At 38.7% G+C, this 23,578-nt stretch overlaps 1 protein-coding gene across 2 annotated transcripts in view; it reads right to left on the reverse strand.

Annotated features, from left to right (window-relative positions):
• Positions 1 to 23,578, reverse strand: part of Pdk3 (pyruvate dehydrogenase kinase 3) — a 64,989-nt gene that overhangs the window by 12,036 nt on the left and 29,375 nt on the right. For both annotated transcript variants that reach the window (XM_051142381.1, XM_051142380.1), the window contains exons 4-9: positions 22,055 to 22,239; positions 20,188 to 20,277; positions 8,093 to 8,170; positions 2,680 to 2,756; positions 765 to 866; positions 88 to 198 (exon numbers count right to left, since the gene is read on the reverse strand). In XM_051142381.1, coding sequence (XP_050998338.1) covers positions 88 to 198; positions 765 to 866; positions 2,680 to 2,756; positions 8,093 to 8,170; positions 20,188 to 20,277; positions 22,055 to 22,239 — 643 coding nt within the window. The remainder of the gene's footprint in view (positions 1 to 87; positions 199 to 764; positions 867 to 2,679; positions 2,757 to 8,092; positions 8,171 to 20,187; positions 20,278 to 22,054; positions 22,240 to 23,578) is intronic.

Consider the following 23,578-nt stretch of genomic DNA (forward strand, 5'->3'; position numbering starts at 1 on the left):
AGGCAAGGCTAGAACAACCACCTGAGATGTGCAGCTCGCTGAGCCTGTGTTAAAGACCTTCCCTTCTGTAGCAGTTTGCATGCTTACCAAGGGAGCAGCTCTTGTAGGCTCCAGGCTGGGCCGGGGAGCAGTTGAGTACATGTAGTTAAAAAGACGGTCTATTTTTCGAAGTGGGACTCCACCACCTAGGTCACTTATCTGCAGTGCACAAAATGTTAAAAATAAAAGAGGAGTCAATCAGTGATTAAGAGGGAGGTGATGAGAGATCATTAAATAAAGTACATGCTAGAATACTCTAAAATCAGTAAGGGCTTTGGGCTCCCACTAAAAAGTGGTCCCTTTGGGGACAGGGTAAACAAAGGGGACAGAGTAGCACAGCAAAATTTGATAGGATTAGGACTGAGGTCCTACTCATGAACAATTAATCAGGTAACTTAAGCCAAGAATCCAGCACAATATAGTCATGTGTCCATAAATGACAGGGACATATTCTGAGAAATGTGCCAGTAGTCAGTGTCATCATGCAAATATCATAGAAGATGCTTATAGAGAACAAGATGACTATAATGCCACAAGACAATAGCGTCTTATGGGACCACCACTATCTAAGTGGTCAGCTCATTGCTGAGGAAGTACTAATACATGACTTTACTTAGAAATAACACTCAAAAAAAGACACTTTTCTTTCTTTCCCTCTCAGACTACTAAATACAATCCTATTAAATTAACTGATGATTAAAGTAAAAATGCAAGCAAAAGATTACCTTAATGGACAAGTCTTCTTTACCCAGAGTAACGAGAGTTTTAACAGCCGGGTAGCCCCCTTTTCTATCTTCATGTAGTTCAACTGTAGCTCTCATTGAGTTCTAAAACAGTAAGTTAAAAAAAAAAAACCATGCTGTTGACTAAGTAAAATTAAATTATTTTTGGTGCTAGGGTTAAAACTTAGAGCCACGCACATGCTAAGCTTGCAATCTCCCACTGAGCTACACCCTTAGCCCTAAAAAACCACAATTTCAAAACAGAAACAAGTACAAGATTACTTGTATATGATAATTGCTTTGTGAAGGTGCTATTAATAAGATTTATATGGATTTTTTCCTCTATTGAGCTTGGCTATCCATGGATTCCCATCATGGAAAATTTTCCTCATATTCTATTTTGCATTTAGTTGTAACCCCATTCCATATGTTAAACATTTTTCTTTCTTTTATTTTTGGCTTTGGAGATCTGGTGGGGGTGGGAGTAGTGGTTGAGACAGGGTCTCACTATATAGACTAGGCTGGCCTTGAAATCATAGAGATACAGCTGTCTTTAGCCACCCAGTGATGGGATTAAAGACATGTACCACCATACCCGGTGGTTGTAGGGTTTTAAAATTATTCAGCTCAATCAAGAAGAATGTTTTTATCACATGTAATGAGGCTGTAGAGGCTGGTTTGTGCACTTTAAGTCCTATTTATCAGTTGCATTTTTAAAGCACCTCTCCTCAAATGCAGACAGAAAATCTAAAGAAATTCATACTTCCCACAACAGTCACTGAACTGAAAAAAAAGGGATAAAACAAGCATGCTACCATGATGAGACTTGATAGCCTATGACCATATAGTGGGGGAGGAGGTCCCCCTTGGTCACAGACCTAGGGGAGTGGAATAGGGTGAAAGCGGGAGGGAGGAAGGGAGGGGGAATGGAAGGAAACAAGTGATGGGATAACAATTGAGATGTAATCTGAATAAATTATTAAAATAAAAAAAGAGATACCAAAGCCACCACACCTTTAATCCCAGCACTTGGGAGGCAGAGGCAGGTGGATCTCTGTGAGTTTGAGGACAGCTTGGTCTATAGAGTGAGTTCCAGGATAGCTAGTGCTGTTACACAGAGAAACACTGTCTCGAAAAACAAAGGGGGGGGGAGAGGGGGAAGCGGGCAGAGAGAGAGACTGAAAGGTCACAGCAGATGAAGAGAAAGCTCACAACTGAATGCCCACCGGTGGCATTCTTGTCCTTGGGAAGAATTGGTTCTTTAGGTGTTCAATTTAGTATTTTATACATTAAGAATAATGAAATGTTAGCTCAAATACCCTTACTCATAACATCACTACAAATGTCAGTGGCCCCTGGGTAACAAAGACAACATCTCAGGCTTGTAGAGAATCTGAAATTAATTTTTTTCTTTCCTTTTTAGCCCAGGCTCCACACTTTTCCTCTCATGCCTCTATCAGGTCTTCTGAGCTGATTCAAATGATAAAATGGTTACAGAATCTCTCAAGACTGGAACAAATAATGCATTAGCACAGTTAACGCTCCAGAATCACAGATACACAGAGACATGTTTTTATTTTGGTCTAGTAATCACCAATAAATCCTTTTCCAGGTTTGAAAATCTAAAAAGCATCTGTAACCTCCTAACTGAAAGAAAAACAGTATGGATTTGATGTGAAGTCGCCAAAGTATAATTAAGTTTCAAAATCAATATGTACTAATATTCACAAAACTATACTGTACACAGCAATTTTTCATCTCACAGTGTACAGATTATAAAGCCCACAGGGTATCAGAAATAGACTTTTAAAAACGGTTATGCAAAATCTTTTTCTTATGCTAATCTAATGAATCCATTATGCCCAGAATCAAAGCCATTTAAAATGAAGACTTCTTCACGTTTTAAAATTCCACTTACCTTGAACAACTCAAATAGCATGTGAAACAGATGTGACGGCACATAAACTACCTGAATAGGTTTGTTTGGTGCTTTGGCTGAAAACAAAGACAAAGCCATCAATGAATAAGGAGCCAAGTAGAAGAAAGTTAAAAAATGATGCTGTATTCTATTCTCCAAGTACATCAAACAAACCTCCATAAAAGACTAATAATACAGATTCCCACATTGAATGACACAACTGAGCAAAAACACATGCTTCAGAATCAAGCAGAGCTGCAGTGACTAACTCCACTGCCTTCACTGCAGCTTTGTGGCCCTGAGTAAATCAGTCAAGATCTTTCAAACTTTGTTGAACAGAACTGTTATAGTATCACTTCTGCCATGGTATTCTTAGTATCACATAAGGACATCCAGACATCATTTGGAATTTTTCAAATCTGGAGGACAGATCTGCTATCAACCCCAATAGTCATTTGTGAGAATATGGGCCAAATGAGAAGGAGTGCTGAACTGGACCTAACAGCACTATTCTGGCTGGAATCTGAAGTGTTCACTAAAATGATCATGTTGAAAGGCTGGACTAGCTGCCAGAAGATAGGCTTTAGGAAATTGATGAATGTGGTAAAAGAGCTCTGATAAAATGAATGCTTAATGCACTGATAGACACATAATTTAATGACAGCATAGGGAGATGATGGAAAAGACAAGGTAGGGCCTGGTGGAAAGTAGGTTCCTGGACCATGTCCTTGAAGGCATCGTGTCTGTAGTCCCCTTCTTTTTGCTCTTTCCTGGCTGCTGTGAGGGGAGCGGCTTCATCTGCCAAATTCTCCTGTTGCCGTGAGAGTTTGCCCTGCCTCAGGCCCAAAGAAATGCAATCAAGAGACTGCAACCTTTCAAATTGTGAGCCTAAACCATTCCTTCTTGATTTGTTTTTCCATTATTACAGAGACAAAAGTACCCTAATTACAAATACTGTTACATTATGGTAAACAGGACATAGTGTAGACTAGACTACGAGGTTCACATGACATTCTGCCACAATGAGACCCTGAATATCTATAGTATTCTCCGTGGCCCAGGGATCTTCTGAGACAAACCCAACAAACTGAGCCTCATGCAAAGCACTAAGAACAGTAGATGGATTGGAGACGCCCAGCACGAAGTCCTTCTTCCTCCTCACGACTTGCTATCAGGTGGGACACTGAAACATGAACTTTCTCAAATTGAACAGATATGCCTTATAACTTAGCATTTCCTCTAATAAAGGAATTAATAACATAAATTATAGAGATAATAATGATTTGGTTCTAAGCAATTTATTATGAGCTTCTCTATTTACCATAAAGTTGTATCCCTATGATAATATGTAGTGGTAGCATCAGTTACAGATGAGCAAACAGGATTTGGAATAGCTGATATGATCATGGTAATAGAAGTGATGCTGAAATTGGACACACAGTTCTGTTGGTTTGCAACTCATGTATCACCAAAGGCAAAATGTTAAAGACATGGTTGTCAGTCTGTGGTGCTAACAGGAGGTGGTGGAGCCTTTAGGAAGTAAAGCCTAGTGTGAAGAGGACAGGTCATTGAAGGCATGCCTTCAAAAACCAATCTTGCTTGGACTCTAGCTTCCTCCTCTCTCTCTCTTGCTTCCTGGCAACTGTAGCCCATCATATCCTCTCTGCCACAGGCCCTACAGGGCTACCCCTGCCCCCAAGCACACAGAGGGGGTGATCCTAATTGTTTTAAGTAGTTTATGGTTTTGTACTGAGCCACACTCATAGCTATTCTGTATTGTGGATCAGACTCACATTTGTAACAATAGAGCCAAACCGCCATGGATGGAAACCTCGAAAATCACCGGTTAAAATAAATCTCTCTTCCTTTAGGCTGTAATCTCAGGTATTTTTATCATGGCAACAGACATGGCTAACACAATTGGCTTAAAAGCATTTTTGGAAGTGCCAGGGAAGGGCGGCTCATGTATCTTAGATAAGTACTCTACCAAGGGAGCTATGTTTTTAGGCCCCAAGCCCTTTGATGATAAGTTATTTAAAATATTATGTAGTTATATTCTCTTCTGTAACCTGTATTATTTTACCTCTTCCCTGTAGGCTCTGTTAAGAAAGTTAAAAATCAGTGTTGGCAATACTCTATGTAAGTTCTAGTCACTGTCCAATGACATGACATGACTCATGTGTTACTTGGAGGGAACACTCTCTGTCTTACAGTGAAGTAGATTCTATCTATACTCTTTCAATTGCTCAACATCACATCACCCCTTTAGAATGCATCACACACAGTCTGTGGTGGTTTGAATGAGAAACATCCCCCCCAAAGCTCATGTATTTGGACACTTGGTCCCACATTGGTGATGCTATGGGGGGAGGCAGCTAATGGGACCTTTAAGAGCAAAGCTTTTCTGGAGGAATGATTTTATTTCCTGACTACTTTATCCTTCTCTCTTCCATCTCTTTCCTATGTGCTAATGAATATATGATCAGCCAGCTTCCTTCCCTTGCTGCCATGACATGCCTTTCCCACCATGAAGGACACTGTCCTCCTGGAACCATAAGCCAAAATGAACTCTTTCTTCCTTAATTTGCTTTTGGTCATGACATTTTATTATGACAGAAAAATAACCACTACACAGTGCATGTCTCTCTTAATATCCATTTCCCCACTGTATCTAATTATTCTCTTCTTGGGTAGCCTCGCTGCATGACCAAATCTTCCAGCTTCTTCTTTTGGTATCCATTCTATTCCTTAGGAATTTTCAAATCAGATTCAGCTACTTTTCAAACATGCTACATGGCCATTTCTGAGGTTCTAGAATGCCTCATGGATTTTTTACATCCATATTATACAGCCCATTGACCCAGTTATATGACCTACTTTACTAAAGTGTGCACGGGATAACCTTGACTCAGTTGAGAGTTTGTCTAGGTAAAGAATTTGGAGTTTAAAATCATTCTTAGAATTTGGCAAAGAGAGGCATATTCTGGCAGTAATATTACATCAGAGAAATTCAATGCCAGCTAGGTATTGTTCAAGCTACTGGCTTTTGCCGAATTTGGTCTGACATACTGTGGTTGTGATTTTCTTTAGGAATTCACCTTAGAACTGAGTTCATCACTTGAGGTAGCTAGTGTTCCTTTCCCTTTGGATATGGTTCATACAGAGAAGGCTGATTTGGGGTTTTTTGAAATATAACCAAGATTCCACTAGTTTTAGAATAAGCCCTTAGTAAGGTAGACTGTGACCAGAGAGGCCTTCAAATTCTAAAATGAAGAAGTGTTGGCATTAAAGGTTATTTCTACACCCACTCTAGCTCCCAGATAATGAGACAGAAAGCTGTTACATTTAAGTATAAGCTTCAAGCATCATAACTGTGTAGATATCAATCTATTCAAACTTGACTATGCTAGTCTGGCCTACTTCCCAGCCACGTGCCCCATTCCCTATCCTCCAGTCTCGCCCTGACTGCCTCAGCTTCATCCTTGTCCCATGGTGACTACTCCATGGTGATCTCCTCCTCACAGCATGGTGACCTCTCTCTACCCCTTTATCCTATTATTGTTATATCCCTCCCTTTTCATCCCTTCCCCCAAACCTTTCACTCTTTAACACTAGATAGGAGAGAAAGAAAGACACAGGAAATAGAAAGAGAAAAAGAGATATAGATCAATATCTGTCCAGGTATGATGCTTGAAACTTAATAAATGTAACAGGTTTCATTGTGTGGGAGCTAGAGCGGGCACAGAAATAACCTTTACTACCAACAAAGAAGGGTTCACTTTGGAGTAATATTATTCACATAACCTACCCAGTAAATTGTTCTTGAACAATGCACTCTCACATTGCTGTTGGTGGCAGAGCCTAGACAGAGTTCCCTGCCATCTGTCCAGGCTTCCCTGAGACCAGCTTTCAGCTAACTAATGCTGGTCCTTCAGCTTCCTTCACGTTCTAGTTGTTTTCGCCACTCAGCTCTGCCCCTACAGTTCCTCTCCTGGATAACTGGAAAAAAAATGGTTGGCATCTCGGCAGCAGCCTACTCCTTTTTGGTTGGTCTTGTCCTGTCCTATCACTTAGCATACTTCTATCTGGCTGTGTTCCTCCACACGCTGGCACTAGTGGATTGCCATAGACACAGTGTCTGTGTTCCTCTCAATTCATTTTAATTGCTAAAATGATGGCATTTGGAAGTTCATTAGTTCATGAGTGGAACATCATGAATGGGATTAGAGCTCTTACAAAAGGGACCTAGAGAGCACCTCAGTCCCTTACTCCACGTAAAGGCACATCAAGAAGCCATCTGTAAGGCAGAAAATGGGCCTTCACTGACACCAAATCTGTTAGCACTGTGATCTTCTACCTCTCAGCTTCTAGACCCACGAGAAACAAATGTCTGTTATTTAATCCACCCAGTCTCTGATGGTTTTGTTTAGGAGCCTGAAGGGACTAATACAGTGGTCCACTTATAAGCCTCCTTGGCTTCCTTTGCTGTTTTTATGGGATTCTTTTTTTGTGGTTGTAATGGGGCCTGAGAAGCAAGCTAAGTGCTTAGTTTATCCTGTGGCAAGCAGCATCATTAGTTATATAAACAGCCTCAGAATTCAATTCAACCTTTTCAGTCCAAATCTCAAGGAAATGAAAAACATTTTACAGTTTGTTTTCTTCTTTTAAGTTTAAACAACATTTTCTGGGAGTCATCTAAAGGCTTGCTCAATTATGTGTACTTTTCTTTGGGAATATTACAGTTGACATTTCTTTTCTTCCTTTTCAAACCATGTAAAATGTTTCTGGCTGTGATTCTTCCCTTAGTGGCCTAGTGGCTGCACTGGATGATTAGTAGAGGCTTGTTGACATTCTAAAATAAGATGAACGGAATATGAATATTCCCTCTAACAGTACATTTTTAAAAGTCAGTGAAAATAGTGGTCTGGGTTTTTTTATGCTTGAGATCCAAAATAATAAAGTCTATTTTGCACAGTCATTACCCAAAACCACATTAGTTGAAGCAGTACTTAATAAATGCCAACAGAATTCTATACAGACATAAGGACGTTTACTTTCAGATAACTTTCCTTAAGAATGATAAGCAGAAACTAGAGGCTAAGCAGGAAAAAAAAAAAACCCACATATAAAAGAAAAGGTGACAGCATAAGACTAATCCCCAAGGGAATGGACACACTGCACATTCCTATTGAAAAGTGACTTATAATAATATTCCCAGTTGACTAAATGTATAGGAACCATTTTGAAGGGACACACAGATGGAAAGGCAGTACCATTTTAGGATCACTTGGAAATCCAGCTTGAGTATAATCAGCATTTAAGTAACTTTCTTTGTATTTAACACTGAATATATTGTTCTTGACTATGGCCATACCACCCATCCTGGTCTCATCTAAAACCCTTTGTCTTTTACCATTGAATTCTTCCACTTCCAGATTTGGAGCTACCAGGTAATACTGTTCACAGAGCATCTTGGCTGTTTCATATGCATCTGTTAAGAAAGAAAAATTTAATTGTTGCATTAATAACAGATAGAAACATGTGGGTATGTACACAGAAACAAATACTTTGTTTAAGTGACTTTAAATGAATCAAATACTATCTGTTAAAACACCCTTTTGGTTTCATTACATTCTAAGTTTTAACAACCATAGCCATATTAGAATCATAGACTAGCAACAATAAAGCTAAGTTTATGCCAAGCACATACCTGTTTAACTTTTAAATACTGCTAAAAAATACTTTTCACGAAAATTTATATACTCAGAGCTGTACATCTAAACACTACAGAATCTGATTAAAATTGTAGGAAAACAATACTTTCTACAATTTAAAAAAGTGACAAGTCAGATCTGGAGTGATGGCTAGGTGATTTAGAGCATGTTTTACTCTTGCGGAGAGCCCAAGTTCAATTCCAAGCACACACATAGTAGCTCATAACCACCCATAAATCAAGTTCCAGGGGATCTCTAGCCTCTGTAGGTACCAAGCATGTACATGGTACACATATGTACATGGATGCAAAGCACTCATACACATAAAATGAATCTTTAAAAGTTGCCAACAGCTAAGATTTTTCTAGCTATTGACAAATGAACCATCAAGAAAAACTTGAGTAAACAGGTTTTCATGAGAATCAGAATTTAAATTATTAAATCTACATATTTCTTTAAAATGTCCTTTAGTTGGTTAAGGATAACAGCTTACAGATGACATAAAGTCTAAGGTGCAAGAGTTTGCTTTCCAATAGGGAAAATAGATAGACATCGGGCAAGAAAATGAAGACCATTACAAAGATAGCTAGAAGATGGTTGTACAAAGTTTAAAAGGTGGGGAATAAATTAAGAAAGTAGAAGTACCTCATGACATATTTATTAACTTTTCTTTTGAACTGTAAACCATTTTTAAAAAGAAAAAGAATGACAAAACCAATATGAGGTGAGGATCTGTGACATATTTACTTTATAATATTCCACATAACTTACTTAGTCTAGCCTATTTAGGTGGCCAACCGCACTATTCCTTGGCTTGATAGCATAAGCCATTTGGTAACGCACTTTCAACCTTTACTGATACATAATTCTCATACAATTCATCCATTTATAGTGACCATGCAATGCGTTGGCATTTAGTATTACCTGCAAGTTGTACACCCCTTATCACAATCAACATTTTTATCATTGTAAAAGAAACCCCCTACTATTCTAAGTCATTCCTCTCTGCCCAGTCCTTGGCGACCGCCCTTCTGCTTCTTCTGATTTACCATTCTGGACATAGTAAATAAACAGAATCCTGTAATATGTGGTCTTTTGTGACTTGTTTCTTTCCTTCAGCATAGTGTTTGTGATGGTTAGTTCTGTCAACTCAACATAATCGAGGATCACCTGGAAAAGGAGTCTCAACAAGAGACACTAGTCTAAAGTTGCGTCTGATTATATTAACTCAGGTGGGAAGACCTGGCCAATTTGAGAAGTACCATTCCCTAGGAAGGGGATTCTAAACTAAGAGTGGAGAAAGCAAGTGAAACACTAGCATGCATGCATTAATTCACTGTTCTTTGATGCTGATTGTGGATGTAAGTTTACCAATTCTATCAAGGTCCTTCCACTATGAATTCCCTGCCATGATGGACTATATATAACCTGGAATTTAGAGCCAAATAAACTCTTTCTCCCCTAAGTTGCTTTTGTCAGGGCAACTTATTGCAGCAAGGAAAAGAAACTAAGACAGTATTTTCAAGGGTTATCTATGTTGTAACATGAACCAGTATTCCATTCCATATATTTAAACTTCATAATATAAAAAAATGTAAGTAATAGCCACTGTACAAATATATCACATTTTCTTCACCCACTTATCAGCTGATAAGACATTTGAGATGTTTCTACTGTTCAGCTATTAGGAATAATACTGTTATGAATATTCATGTCTAAGCTTTTGTGTGAACATGCTTTTGTTTCTTATGTACCTACGAATGCTGAACTATATGGTAACTCTATATAAACAGTTGAGAACTGTCTGATTATTTATCAGAACAAGACTTTTTAGTTTCACCTTTACAATTTCCAAAAGTGAGATTTACAAATTACTTTAAGATGTTTCATGGGTACATTTGCAATGTTCTCAGAAAAGAAAGAAAGGGAGATAAATAAGCTCTAGAAAATTTAAATGCTAAAATTTGACATTAGTACCATAATACAAATGTAAGAACAGGGTATGTTCAAATTCTATGTTAATTTTTCTTCTGCTGCTATCAAATCAGAAATTTATATTCTAATTATCTAATATTATTTGTCCAAACATTAAAAACTCACATCTCATTAAGCTTTTAGAATTAAGCACAAAATACAGAGACATCAGACTAATTCTGACAAGATACAATAAAAGTAGAAAACAAAAAGGAAATAGCAGTAAGAGCAGAAAGCAATTTTAAAAGAATTAAAAGTGTGAAAATAGACACTAAAGTGGGGGGGTTAAATTTGCAAAATTTTCCCTAGGACATAATAAACCTCATCAAGTATATGTAAAGTATTCTGGAGAGAGAGAGAGAGAGAGAGAGGGAGAGAGAGAGAAGAAGAAGGAGGAGGAGGAGGAGGAAGGAATATGAATCAAGAAGCAGCTCTTTTGCTCTGGCTAGTCTACCAAACAATGCTACATCTCCACCTAGTGACGTGATAGCACAAAAGCTGACCACGAACTTTTAAGACCCCAAATACTGAAATTTACAACGCTTTCCTATCGATATACAAAGTTAATGTACCACAACTCCTAAAGATATATAATAATGTTTAAATATTGAAATTCTGTTCACTATAAAACAGGGATAGAAACTAGCCCAATTCAATGTTCTAATTAGCCATGGCATTAGCATCACCATTACTATGAGAACAATAACACTGAAAACATACTAAGAGTCCAAATAAAAACAGCCAACTCCAAACTTAGTGTGGCTGCGAAGACCACATGTGAAAAAGAATACTTTAGATTCATTATACTATGCAGTGGCTCAATGCTTAAATAAGAATTATCTCATTATTCTTGAAAATCCCAAGACACTGCAATGTAAACTCTTACACACTGGCCAAGAGAATGCTGAGAATATTACTAATAAAATATATATTAATATGCATAAATCCTCATAAGATACTAAGATGCTTTGGACAAAACACATATATAGTAAGCATGGGAGTAGGGGTTGGGGGTGTAACTCTGTAGTAGAGTGCCTGCCTAGTATATGAAAGGCCTGCATTCAATCCCAAACAGCATAAAAACAAAAAATAAAGCATTTGCTAAATGGAACAATCCTCTGGCCAATAATAAAGTTTTCAGTATTCAGTAAATTGTGCCAACAGAAGGTGTTCCTTTTAGTTAGATTGGAGGTTAGAGTCCCAGAGTATTAATGTGAATTAGCAAATTTAAGGAGTGTAGACTATTACTTACTAGTGTTTTGGATAAGGTCGAGTGTAAAAATAGTTCACATTATGAAATAATCCCCTGGAAATTCTGAGGTGTTATCTCTATTTTGAAGCCTAGGGACAGACTTTTTTTTTTTTTTTTTAATCAGCATGTAGGCCAGGTGTGGTGGTACATGCCTTTAATGCCACCACTCAGGGTTAGAAGGCAGAAGCAGAGCCGGGCATGCTGGCTCATGTCTTTAATCCCAGCACTTTAGAGGCAGAGGCAGGTGTATCTCTGTGAGGCCAGCCTGGTCTACAAAGTGAGTCCAGGACAGCCAAGGCTACACAGAGAAACCCTCCCTCGAAAAACCAAACAACAACAACAACAAACAAACAAACAAACAAAAACCCAAAAAGGAATAAGAAGGAGGAGGAGGAAGCAGAAGCAGGTGGATCTCTTGAGTTGGAGGCCAGCCTAGTCTACATAGTGATTCCCAGGCTAGCCAAGTAATTTTGGAGGGAATCTACATTTAGTGACTAGTCGTTTGAAAATTCAAGGCTGTGTCATATTTCTGCACTGTCTCTCCATGACATAAATGATCACAAAGCTACTGGGAGTTTGGTAAAACTAAAATGGGGCATTTTTTTTACCTAAGTAATTTAACATAAATTACAACCTCTTTTTAAAAAAATCCCAACAACTAAAATTCATCTACTAGTTTGGAAACGTCCTTTCACCTAGAGTTTTTGTAAGCTCTCCTTATAGTAATTTCTCTAATGAAAATTTCCTATTTTAAAATTAGAAATCAAAAATTTGAAAAGATACAAGGGATGGGATAAACATTGAGATGTAACAAGAATAAATTAATAAAAAAAAAAAAAAAAAATTTGAAAAGATATTGCCAAACTATTTTTTTTACCTGTACTATATTTCAACTAGTATTTATTGCTAACCTTAAAAAGGAAACATGGGAAATTGTCATTGTGAGTACACATAAGTGATAGTCATTGCATTAATGGTTGCAATGGGGGCTGGAGAGATGGCTCAGAGGTTAAGAGCACTGGCTGCTCTTCCAGAGGTCCTGAGTTCAATTGCAAGCAACCACATGGTGGCTCACAACCATCTATAATGTGATCTGATGCCCTCTCCTGGCATACAGGTGTACATGCAGGCAAAACACTACATACATAATCAATAAATAAATCTTTTAAAAAAAGAATGGTTGCAATGGTAACTGAGTATTTCAAGCAGAGCCATCATTAGTTATGAAACAGTTCTCAGAAATACAATAGGAAATGCTAACAGATTATGGAGGTTAGTTGATTAGACTTCTTTACTCCAAAACTTCCATATAACTCTTACATCAACTATCAGATTTTATACTTAAACCATTGGATCACACATAAGGAGCTAGAATTGGAATATTGGAATTTTTAAACTAAACATGTCATAGAGAATAACTAAGTCTAACATAATAAAAAAAATCTTACAAACTCAAGTTTAAAATTCCCTTCAGAAAAAAGTACACATAAAGAGCCACAAAAGATTGCAAAGTCATAAAACACCATTTTATTTATCTTTTATGTATGTTTGTCTATGTGTGTACGTGCATGTTCCTGTGTGTGAGTGCAAGCACACGTGCCTCAACATGCAGGCAAGTCTGAGGACAATCAAGGGTCAGTACCTTGTTTAAGACAGATGCTTTATATAGGTTCTGGGAACCTGAACTTAGGTCTTCATACTTACATGGTAAGCACTTTTATCCACTGAACAATCTCTCTGGCTCTGATTTTTTATTTATTATTTTATGTGAGTGGGTGTTTTTGCATGTATGTCCAGTGTGCATACCATGTGTATGCAGTACCAATAGAGGCTAGAAGAGGGCACCAGATCCTCTGAAATGAGAGTTACAAATGGTTGCTAGCTACCATGTGGGTAATAAGAATTGAGCCCACTGGGCTGGAGAGATGGCTCAGTGGCTAAGAGGTCCTGAGTTCAATTCCCAGCACCTACAGGGTGGCTCACAATCATCTGTACTATGATTCAATGCCCTCTTCTGGTGTACATGAAGACAGAGTACTCATATAATAAAAAAATAAATAAATAAATAAATAAATAAATAAATAAAACCCACAGCCTCTGGAGCAGTCGGTGCTTTAAACTGCTAAGCCATTTCTCCAGCCTCAAGATTCTTTTCTTTTCTTTCTTTCTTTTTTTTTTTTTTTACAAAAACAACATCACACCAGTATTTTCATGTGGTAATAAAATAAAGGTAATCAAAACAACAGAAGAAGATGTTTTCAAACTACCTTGCCAAACCAAAGACACCTAAGCCTCCAATTAATGTCTTGTTAACAATGCACCATTTTATTAGTCATTTCCAGTTGGTAGTAGAGCAATATTATCTCATGTTAGTACAATCTAAGTAGTTGTTTCCTTAAGTATTTAAAAATTAATCTTGGACTGGAGAGATGGCTCAGCAGTTAAGGGCTCTGGCTACTCTTCCAAAGGACCAGGACCCAGCTTCAATCCAGCACATATATAGCAGCTCATCACCATCTGTAACTCTATTCCAGGAGATCCTGTACCCTCTTCTGGCCGCTGTGGGCACCAGCACTCCTCCTCTGTGGGCACCAGCACTCCTCCTCTGTGGGCACCAGCACTCATGTCGTACACAGAAATATATGCTCACAAAGCACCCAGACACATAAAATAATATTCTCAACTATAGCAGGTTTGAGGCCAGCATGGGCTACATGGGATCCTGTCTTAACAAACCTAAACAAAGAACAAGACAAAAACAATAGCCTTCCTGCTGCACATGCACTCACTCACCCATCCATACTTGAATTGGGGATGAGGCTGATGGGTTAGATATACGCTCACCTTCTGCACTTTTTTGACCCTGGCCACCTATGGTGAATGTCTACAAACACCATACTGACCAATGTCCTCCCTTAGAAAAAAACTGCCAGAACCAGTATGCTGATTTTTAGAAACCCCTTAAGTTACAAAGAAATACAATGCAATATATATTATTAGCCTTCCTACCAAAAATCCATTTTAAGTGGAATCCACCAATTTTCCAAAGCAGTAGATCCTCCAATCTCATAAACAGAGCCAAGTGGGGAAGTTCAGACAAAACATCTAACATAAGGACAATGAATCCACAGGCCAGCCATGGCCAGACTATTAAAGCTTATAGTCACAGGTAAAAACAAGATGAACTGAAGCAATAAACTCTATCTTTTGGAAACTCAAGATGGGAAATTCTGGATGAGCATGAGATAGAGGGCACTGAGAAGTGTCATGATGCAGGAAGGCCTAAAGTACTTGGCAATGTCCTAAGCAGGCTCAGTCAAGCTAGCCAGGGCATACAAAGGGGGGGGGGGCAAGTAGAGAAGCCATATTTTGCAACTCCATTTACAAGATACCCAGAAAACAACCTGGAATGTTTGTTTCTTTATTCTAGTATTTAAAGTTCTGACTGTAAAGTGTTTCATGCCCTGACTATAGGACCTACTCAGTTATTTTAATAAACCTATTTCTGGATCTAGAGTGAGTCTGTTACTTGCAACCTGAGGAGGCCAAATTGAGAGCATAAGATATTATTTTTGAGCTGAAATAATACCATGCACTCAGGAGGCCATTTGAATGCTCTTATGCTAAGCAATAATAACATACAAAAATGACAGGGAAAAGTTATCAATGCTGTGGAAGCCAACTTTTGTACCAAAGCAAAGATTTAAATTTGTATCTTTAAAACACTCTCATCACAGGATTTTCTGGTTTCTTACAAAGAAAGGAGGGAAAAAAGACACAACAGAAGGCTCCTCATAAAGGGTAATAGGAGTTGCTTTACAACACTAATTCTAGCATTTACTGCCCTGAGTCTATAATTTACAGATGTATAGAGGTAAAAATTAATATTCTGAATAAGCCACAGGAAGGCCTGCTTAACAGATTTCTGCATATCCAGTTATCATTATGCTAGACGCACTCCTACTTCTATGCATTTATACATTTGTCTAGTCAAAAATGAAAACAGGGTTCCTACCCTTCTACATAAAAACGCTCTACAGGATATCTCAAAAACTGTGAGTATGGGATCAGTTTTAGTTCATTAAGACTTGTGAAGGTTGTAAAACACATGTGTACACACACTAGCACATGAATGTACATATACATGGGGTCAACTGGCATGGGCATTTAACTATGCTTAAGCCATGCAAGCTTGTCACAGCTAAGGAAGCCAAAAAAGTTGTTCTGGTGGTGCAGGCCCGCAATACCAGCTACTCTGAAGGCTCATGCAGAAGGACAAGTTCAAGACCTGCCTGGGCTACAGAAGTGAGTCCAGAGCAAGCCCGGCAACATAACAAGATCTTGTTCCAAAATGAAAAATGAAAAGAGGATCAGAATATAGTTCACTTGTGGAGTGTTTGTTCAGCATGTGAGACCTTAGGTTCAATATCTAGTATTATAAAAACAAAGTGTTATAAATGTAGATACTTTTAAAGTACTTTGATGGGAAGGAAGGTTGCAATAAAGTTGACTATGCAGATGTAGCAGTGTACACGTCTGGATCTGATACCCCCCTCCAGTGCTTTTTAACTTCAGAAAAAGAGGCTAATGAGAGATGATAATATTGAAAGATGCACAGAGGAAGAGAGAATGTGTTAGTCCTCCAGCTTCACCTTATAAGTATGGCGGTAGGATGTGTGCGTGCACGCATGTGCGCATGCACAGGCATGTGTGTTGGGGAAGTGGAATGACAGAGGAGTATGGGGAGTGACAATTATTACACAGAAATTCACCAAGAATCTAGGCTTTAGTTATATCCCCCCCAGATCACACAATAGACTATACTAAACTTTATTTGCAATATACGAGGCAGAAAGGGTTGTGTTTTGTTTTGTTTTAATTTAGTGGTAGACACTTCCTGGATGGCCAGGAACTAGAGGGTAAATAGCTCAGAGACCCATGATAGAAGCAAACACTACTGGCAAAAACATCAGTGAAATGATTCCTAATGCTATTATGTTATAAATATCGGTGCCTAGTCCAATAATCAACAGAAAGGTTTCATCTATCAACTGATAGGAGCAGATGCAGAGACCCACAGCCTCACACTAGGTGGAGCTCCAGGAATCCGATGGAAGAGGGTAAGGAGGAAGAGGGAGAGGAGGAATTGTAGGAGCCAGACAAGTCAAGGACATCATAAAACCAAGGTCCACAGGATCACCTAAGCAGAGCTCATAGGCGCTTACAGAGACTGAAGCAAAAATCAGAGCCTGTACGGGTCTGAGCCAGGGCCTCTGTCTGTAGCTGTGCAGCCTGTTGTTCTTGTGGGATCATAACAGCGGGAGTAGGGGCTGCCTCTGACTCTATTGCCTGTGTTTAGGATCCTTTTCCTCCTACTGGGTTGCTTCATCCAGCCCTGATATGAGGGTTTGTGCCTGGTCTTACTGTAACTTGTTATGCCACATACAGTTGATATCCCTAGGAAGCCTGCTCCTTTCTCAAGGGAATCAGAGGAGCAATGGATCTGGGGTGGAGGGACGCCCTGGCAGGGTAGACTATGAAGAGTAGAGGGAGAGAAGGCTACAGTCAAGAGGCATTTTATGAGAAGAATTCTTTTTAAAAGAGTGAAGATAAGTCTGTAAGTGGACTGTGCCTGGCGGTGCAGGCCTATAATACCAGCTACTAAGAAGGCTAAGGCAGAAGGATCACAAGCTCAAAGCCTACATGAGCTACAAAGTGCATTCAAGGCCAGCCTGGTAGACATAGTAAAACCATGTAACAAAATAAAAAATAAAAAGGCTGGAAATAAAGCTTGATGGTAAAGTGCTTGCTCACTATGGCTAAGGCTCAGCACAGCAAAAATATTGAGAGAATGGGGAAAAGGCAGAGACTGGGTTTGTGAATAAAATAAAGAAAATTGGTTTTTTTTTAAATGTTTTTGAAACCTAAATGTCACCGAAAGGCCATTAAATGGCCTCCGGTTTGTGGTGCTACTAGACAGAACCTTGGGGCAGGGATAAGGGTGAAAAAGTTAGGTCACTGATCTTGAAAGGGGTAATGGGACTGTCTCCTTTTTCTTTGTGTTTTCCAGCTACCCTAAAGAAGTAACTTTGCTCTGGCACACATTCACTGCCGCGTTACTCTACACTGTCACAGGTACACAAGGATGGGGCCAGGCAACAGTGCACTGAAACTTTTGAAACTGAACCAACATGATAAATATTCTTTCCTCTAGGTGGATTTCCTTGGGTATTTTTTCACAGCAATAGAAAGCTGGCTGACAGAGGGTGACTGAGAGACTCAGGCATAAACTTTCCGGCTTTTGAGTTTCTTTCAAATATTTGTTGCCTTATTCTGAATAATCTTTCAGTTAGTTTTTGGTATAAAACTTGTCACTAAGCAATGCAAAAGCCTCTGGCCATCTTGAAATACTTATGCAAAAGTTAGAGATCAAAGTATATATTAGTTAATATGTACTAAATACTGGAATAACGTTGTCAGTAACAGTCATAACGCTTAAGTTCCTTCAGTTCTTAGCAGTCAAGCCACAGGGAGATTGCTCCTTGATTTCTACAAGGCCTTTGATGCACTGTGGCACTGCTTAATCTCTCTGTACTACAGAAGTTGTTGAGTTTCATGAAACTCCCAAGATATATCAAATTCCACTGGCCCTCAGCTATAGCCTCCCTAAAAATTAGTCAGACTTTATATTGTAAAGAAAAGAATGAGATAATGATGATTTTTTAAAACATTATCATGAAGAATTTCAAATATGTACCCAGTGTAAACCACAGTATGATGAACTGCCACGCACTCATGAAAGCCTCAACCTAGTCTTCATATAGGCCCAGTCTTTTTTTATTTCCCATCTTCTGTCTAAATTTGAAGCAAATCCATTATTACATACCATGTACAGACATTTAAAAATATCTCTTGACGTCTATCTCTAAAGTTTTGACTAAAAAGTTATCACTATCAATAAAAAAACTAGACTTTGGGACTAGTTAATTCCAGTGTGTGCTATTTTTTAATTTGAAATTTCATTTTTTTAAATGTATTTATTCTTACTCCATGTGCACTGGTGTTTTCCCTGCCTGTATGTCTGGAACTGGAGTTAGAGTTTATGAGCTGCCATGTGGATGCTGGGAATTGAACCTGGATCCTCAGGAAGACACGGAGTCATTTGTCCAGGCCCTTGCAATTTCTTAAATTGTTTTATGTTACTTAATCTGTACAAGTGTTTTGCCTGCATATATGCCTGTACATGTACATATATGTGGTTAGAAGAGGAAGTCAGAAGAGGACATTAAAACCAGAGTTACAGACAGTTTTGAGCTACTCCATGGGTACTAGAAAAGGAATCTGGGTCCTCTGTAAGAACAGCAAATGCTCTTAACAGTGGAGTCATCTCTCTAGGTCACTGTTTTTGTAGGGGGTGGGGGTTCAAGACAGGGTTTCTTGGCTGTTTTAGAACCTGCTCTGTACAACAGGTTGGCCTTGAACTCACAGAGGTCCATCTGCCTCTGTCTCCTGAGTGCTGGCAATTAAAGGTGTATGGCGCCACTGCCAGATGTCCACATTTTTAATAATAAAATTTAACATTTTTAAATCTCTAAAACTTATCAAGCCACAGAATATTTATAGATCAATTTTCTCTATAGGCACTCCAAGGTTCTATGTTATCAAACAAGGAAAGGCACGTTCCCTTGCCTTATATCAATAACAATTCAAGAGAAAAGGCACCCATGTATCAGTTGGACCTCGTCACTTAGCACTGAAATAATGTGAGTAAATGTCTTGTAGGCAAACAGAGACCCAGGCAGCCCAGGAAACCCATACTGCACAGACTATCTTTAGCAGTGGCTGCTGAATGGCACCTAAGGTCCTTGATGAAAACCAGAACGTAGGACGCTCATGTAGCTTGTCAGGGAGTGTTTAAAGTGAGACAAGAAGCAGATGTGGAAATACAGTCTGGGGAAGGAGACAAGTTGGGAACACAAATCTGCACAACGTAAAAATTTAAGAAGTACTGGAAGCTAGTGGATTACAGCCAGCTGAGCTTTCCTGACAGTATCTAGCATTTATTTTCAATGAATAATGGGGAACGGGTGTTGAAACTCACAGTCCCCAGTGTACCAGGAATTCATGTATACTTGACCTGTTCTACCCTGGGTCTACTGGCATAGTGTACATCCAGCTAAGCCCACATGCTGTATAGCTTCTAACACCAGGAGTACGCAACAAAAGACACATAGATGTGGCAAATGTGAATTCAGACTCATTTTATAACAAGGGAATGGTTGAAAATGGTGGCAAGTCAAAATTTGGAGCTTCTTGAAATGTTTATTGTTTAAGAAAGAACTACAAGTACAACCCTGACCAACAAAGTAGAAATTGAAGTTTGAATATTAGAAATGATCCATCGTTTTCTGATCTAGAAATATTTCCTATTTGGATTAAGTGGCTTAGGCCTATCATGGCCCAGTGAATCACAGACTACACAGCAACATAGGTCCACAGTTGAGCTGCCTCAAATAAACCACAATGCTATCGCTGCCATGGTCTGTGGCACTGGGTTGGTCTCCTTACCTTTCACCACATCAGCTACATTACAGGTGGGATCAATACTTCCTATGTGTTTAGGATGAGCAGGATTAGTGTCACCACCAAACAGAAGTGCTAAACGAACACAAAAGAGAAAGAAAGGGATTGAAACACAGCAGGCTGGGATGGTCAAGCACAGAAATAAGTTTCTAACTGTCAAAGGATCTTTTAAGAATCATTTCAGCATCCGCAATGACTTAGAGTAATGTAATACAGCTAACGGCTGAGCAGATACATCAGCCAAAAGGATGAAGGATGTACTTTAAGTCCCATCAGTGGCAGCCAGTAGATCCTAAAGCAGTGGACATGTCAGGGGCCCAATACTTTCTTCCTCAGCTTGATGGAAACTAGATCAAGACACTTACTTCCATGCTCAAGACTTATAGCCATTTATTCCAGTCACTAAATATTTACAACATGCAGTCTGGGCCATTTGTGTAGAACTTTCACTGGCAGCACTGCAAATGTCTCCATCATAGAGGTTCTTTTTCTATTCTGTGTCCACAAACAGTATTTGTTCAAGTACTTTTAGAAAAATATCCCATTTTTCTCTACACAATAGTTGCAAATTTTTATTCCTAAATAAAAGCCTAAAGAAGCTGTAAAGAAAAAAAAGCAACTCAAACCAAATTTTATATGTATACTTTATATTAAATCAATAGAAACTTGGGAATAATTTTAGACTCTACAAAAAGAGAATACCTAAACAAAAAATAAACTATTTGAGATGATAAAACATAGTAAATGTGGGTATACGCCAATGCATGAAGTCTAAATTATTAAAAACAGGAAAAACAGGTGTATGCGTTTAATATATGCACATCTATGCTTAGATAAGGAAATCGCCACTATCTCAGTACATTAGCTAGCTAGTATTTAGGCTCTCTTTTCTCTATAAATTGTCAAATACTTGCTTCTAAAAAATATATAAATAGATACCTTGTTTTTTAGGGTTTTTTTTTGTTGTTGTTGTTGTTGTTGTTGTTCTTTCAAGACAAGGTTTCTCTGTGTAGTCCTGGCTGTCCTGGAATCATTCTGTAGGCCAGGCTGATCTCAAACTCACAAGAGATCCACCTGCCTCTGCCTCCGGAGTGCTGAGATTAAAGGTGTGAGCCACCACTGCCTGGCTCTAAACACATACTTAATAGTTCTGTAACATTCATCTATCTAATAAATCAATTGAATTTAAAAAATGCTTTGTCCATTCTCTGATTTAGCACGGGTGACTCCAAATATGTGGATGTTTTTCCCTTAGAATTAAAAAATCGACCAAGTTGACAACACTGAAAATCAGTCAAGAGGTTTGTTGTGTTAAAAGAATTTTAGGTTTTTCTCCCTGTCTATGACTGTGGAGAGCAGACTAAAACTCTCAGTATGTGGAATCATGGACATTTTGCTTCCTCAGATTTTAGCTATCACTGTAGAAAAAAGGAAACTGTTTATATATCCAACATGCTCATTCAATATTTCCAGTATTAGTGTTTTTAAAACTAAAAAAGAATGCATGTTTGTACTCCTGGATAAATAATTACTGAGAAAGCAAATGCAGCTGCCATTAAAGCCAGTCCCTTGTCTTAATAGAAATTTAACAGCAGAGGCCGTGAAAGGCAGGCAGTGGTCTTGCCTCTAATGTAAGCATCACAAATGCCTTCCAAGGACAGCTTTGAACAAAAAACACTGATTAAAATATTTTTATAATCGGAAGGACTCACTTAAGAGAAACCAAACTAGAAATGAAATTTCACAGCCAAAAGTCTAAGTCAGCAAATTAAAAGTGAGGCAAAATGAAAACTTTTCAGAAAAATTAATATGGTTAACTTTTCAAATCTAGACTCAACATAACCCGACTTACTGTGCTGGTTAATAAGCATCCGGAAAGAAATACGGTTGGTATAAAAACGATCCAGGAAATACTGGATGTTACTGCTAATGAATGGATCAAATCCGAACTTTTCCTTGTACTCAATCACACCTTGGGCCATTGTAGGAACAACATCATTGTGTCTGTTTCTGATATTAACCAAAACGTGGAGAAAGCTGTATGGGAAGGAAACAAAATGCAGTAAGTTTATATTTCATGGGCCGGAACCCACCTCCCACCTCTGTCCAGCCACCTGCTGGACCTCTTTATAAGTAGAAACTTCCTCTCATAGATAGTACAAGTAAGGAGTCGCGGACACTAAAACCGAAACCAAGCTTTGGCTTGAAACTTACTACTGAAGTTCTTTCAGAGCTACACAAAGTAAAGGGTTTTATTAAATTTTTTAAAGAGTTCAAATACTTTTTTTAGGAATGCACTGACATTTTGGGATTTTATAAGTGCTTTTTGACTAAAGAATTACTGAACAAATCAACATTTCTTCTGACAACATGAAGATAATCCTACCAAAGTCTATAAGTATTTGCTGGGAACAATGGCACATACCCATAGTTCTAGATGCTCAAAATGTAGAGGCAGCAGGTTACTTGAGCCAATGTATTTAAAACTAGCTCAGACAACGTAGGAAGACAGCCATCTCAAAGTTAAACACACAGATCACTGTCAAGTGTTCTGGCACATTATTGTAAAGATGCATAGGGAAGGGGCCGAAGAGATGGCTCAGTGGTCAAGAGCTCTGGCTGCTCTTCCAGAGGACCCACTCTGCACACTGTGGTGGGCTAAATAAAAATGGCTCCCATGGACTCATAGGGAGTGGCACTATTAGACGGTGTGGCCTATTGGAGGAAGCATGTTACTGGCTGTGGGCTTTAGGATTTCAGATGCTCAAGTCAAGGCTCGGCAACTCTCTCTTCCATCTGCTGCCAATCTGGATGTAGAACTCTCAGCTATGTCTCCAGCACCACATTACCTGAATGCCACCATGCTTCCTGTCATGCAGATAATAGGCTAAACCTTTAAAACTGAAAGTCAGCCCCGATGAAATGTTTTACTTTATAAGAGTTGCTGTGCAGCACTCGGGAGGCAGAAGAAGGCACAGCTTGTTCTACACAGTGAGTTCTAGGACAACCAAGGCTACACAGAGAAGCCCTATCTCGAACCCCCGCCCCCCAAAAGTTGCTGTGGTCATGGTGCCTCTTCACAACAATAGGACATTAACTAAGACACACATGGTGGCCCACAACCATTTGTAAGTCCAGTCCCAGGGGAGCTGACACCGTCTTCTGAACTATATGGGCACCAAACACTCATGTGGTACACATATTTTGTTGACAAAACACCCATATACATAGAATTAAAAATAAATAATTTTAAAACATGGATATAAATATAAAGTAACTTAAAAACAGGAGAATAAGTCAAGCAGTAAAATTAAATTATGGAGCCAGGCTCAAGATTGAGTAAGTAGGTGTGCACCAAATTTAGCATACTAGAATA

This window comes from Acomys russatus, chromosome X (genome assembly GCF_903995435.1).
Source record: "Acomys russatus chromosome X, mAcoRus1.1, whole genome shotgun sequence".
In the NCBI taxonomy this organism is placed as follows: Eukaryota; Metazoa; Chordata; class Mammalia; order Rodentia; family Muridae; genus Acomys; species Acomys russatus.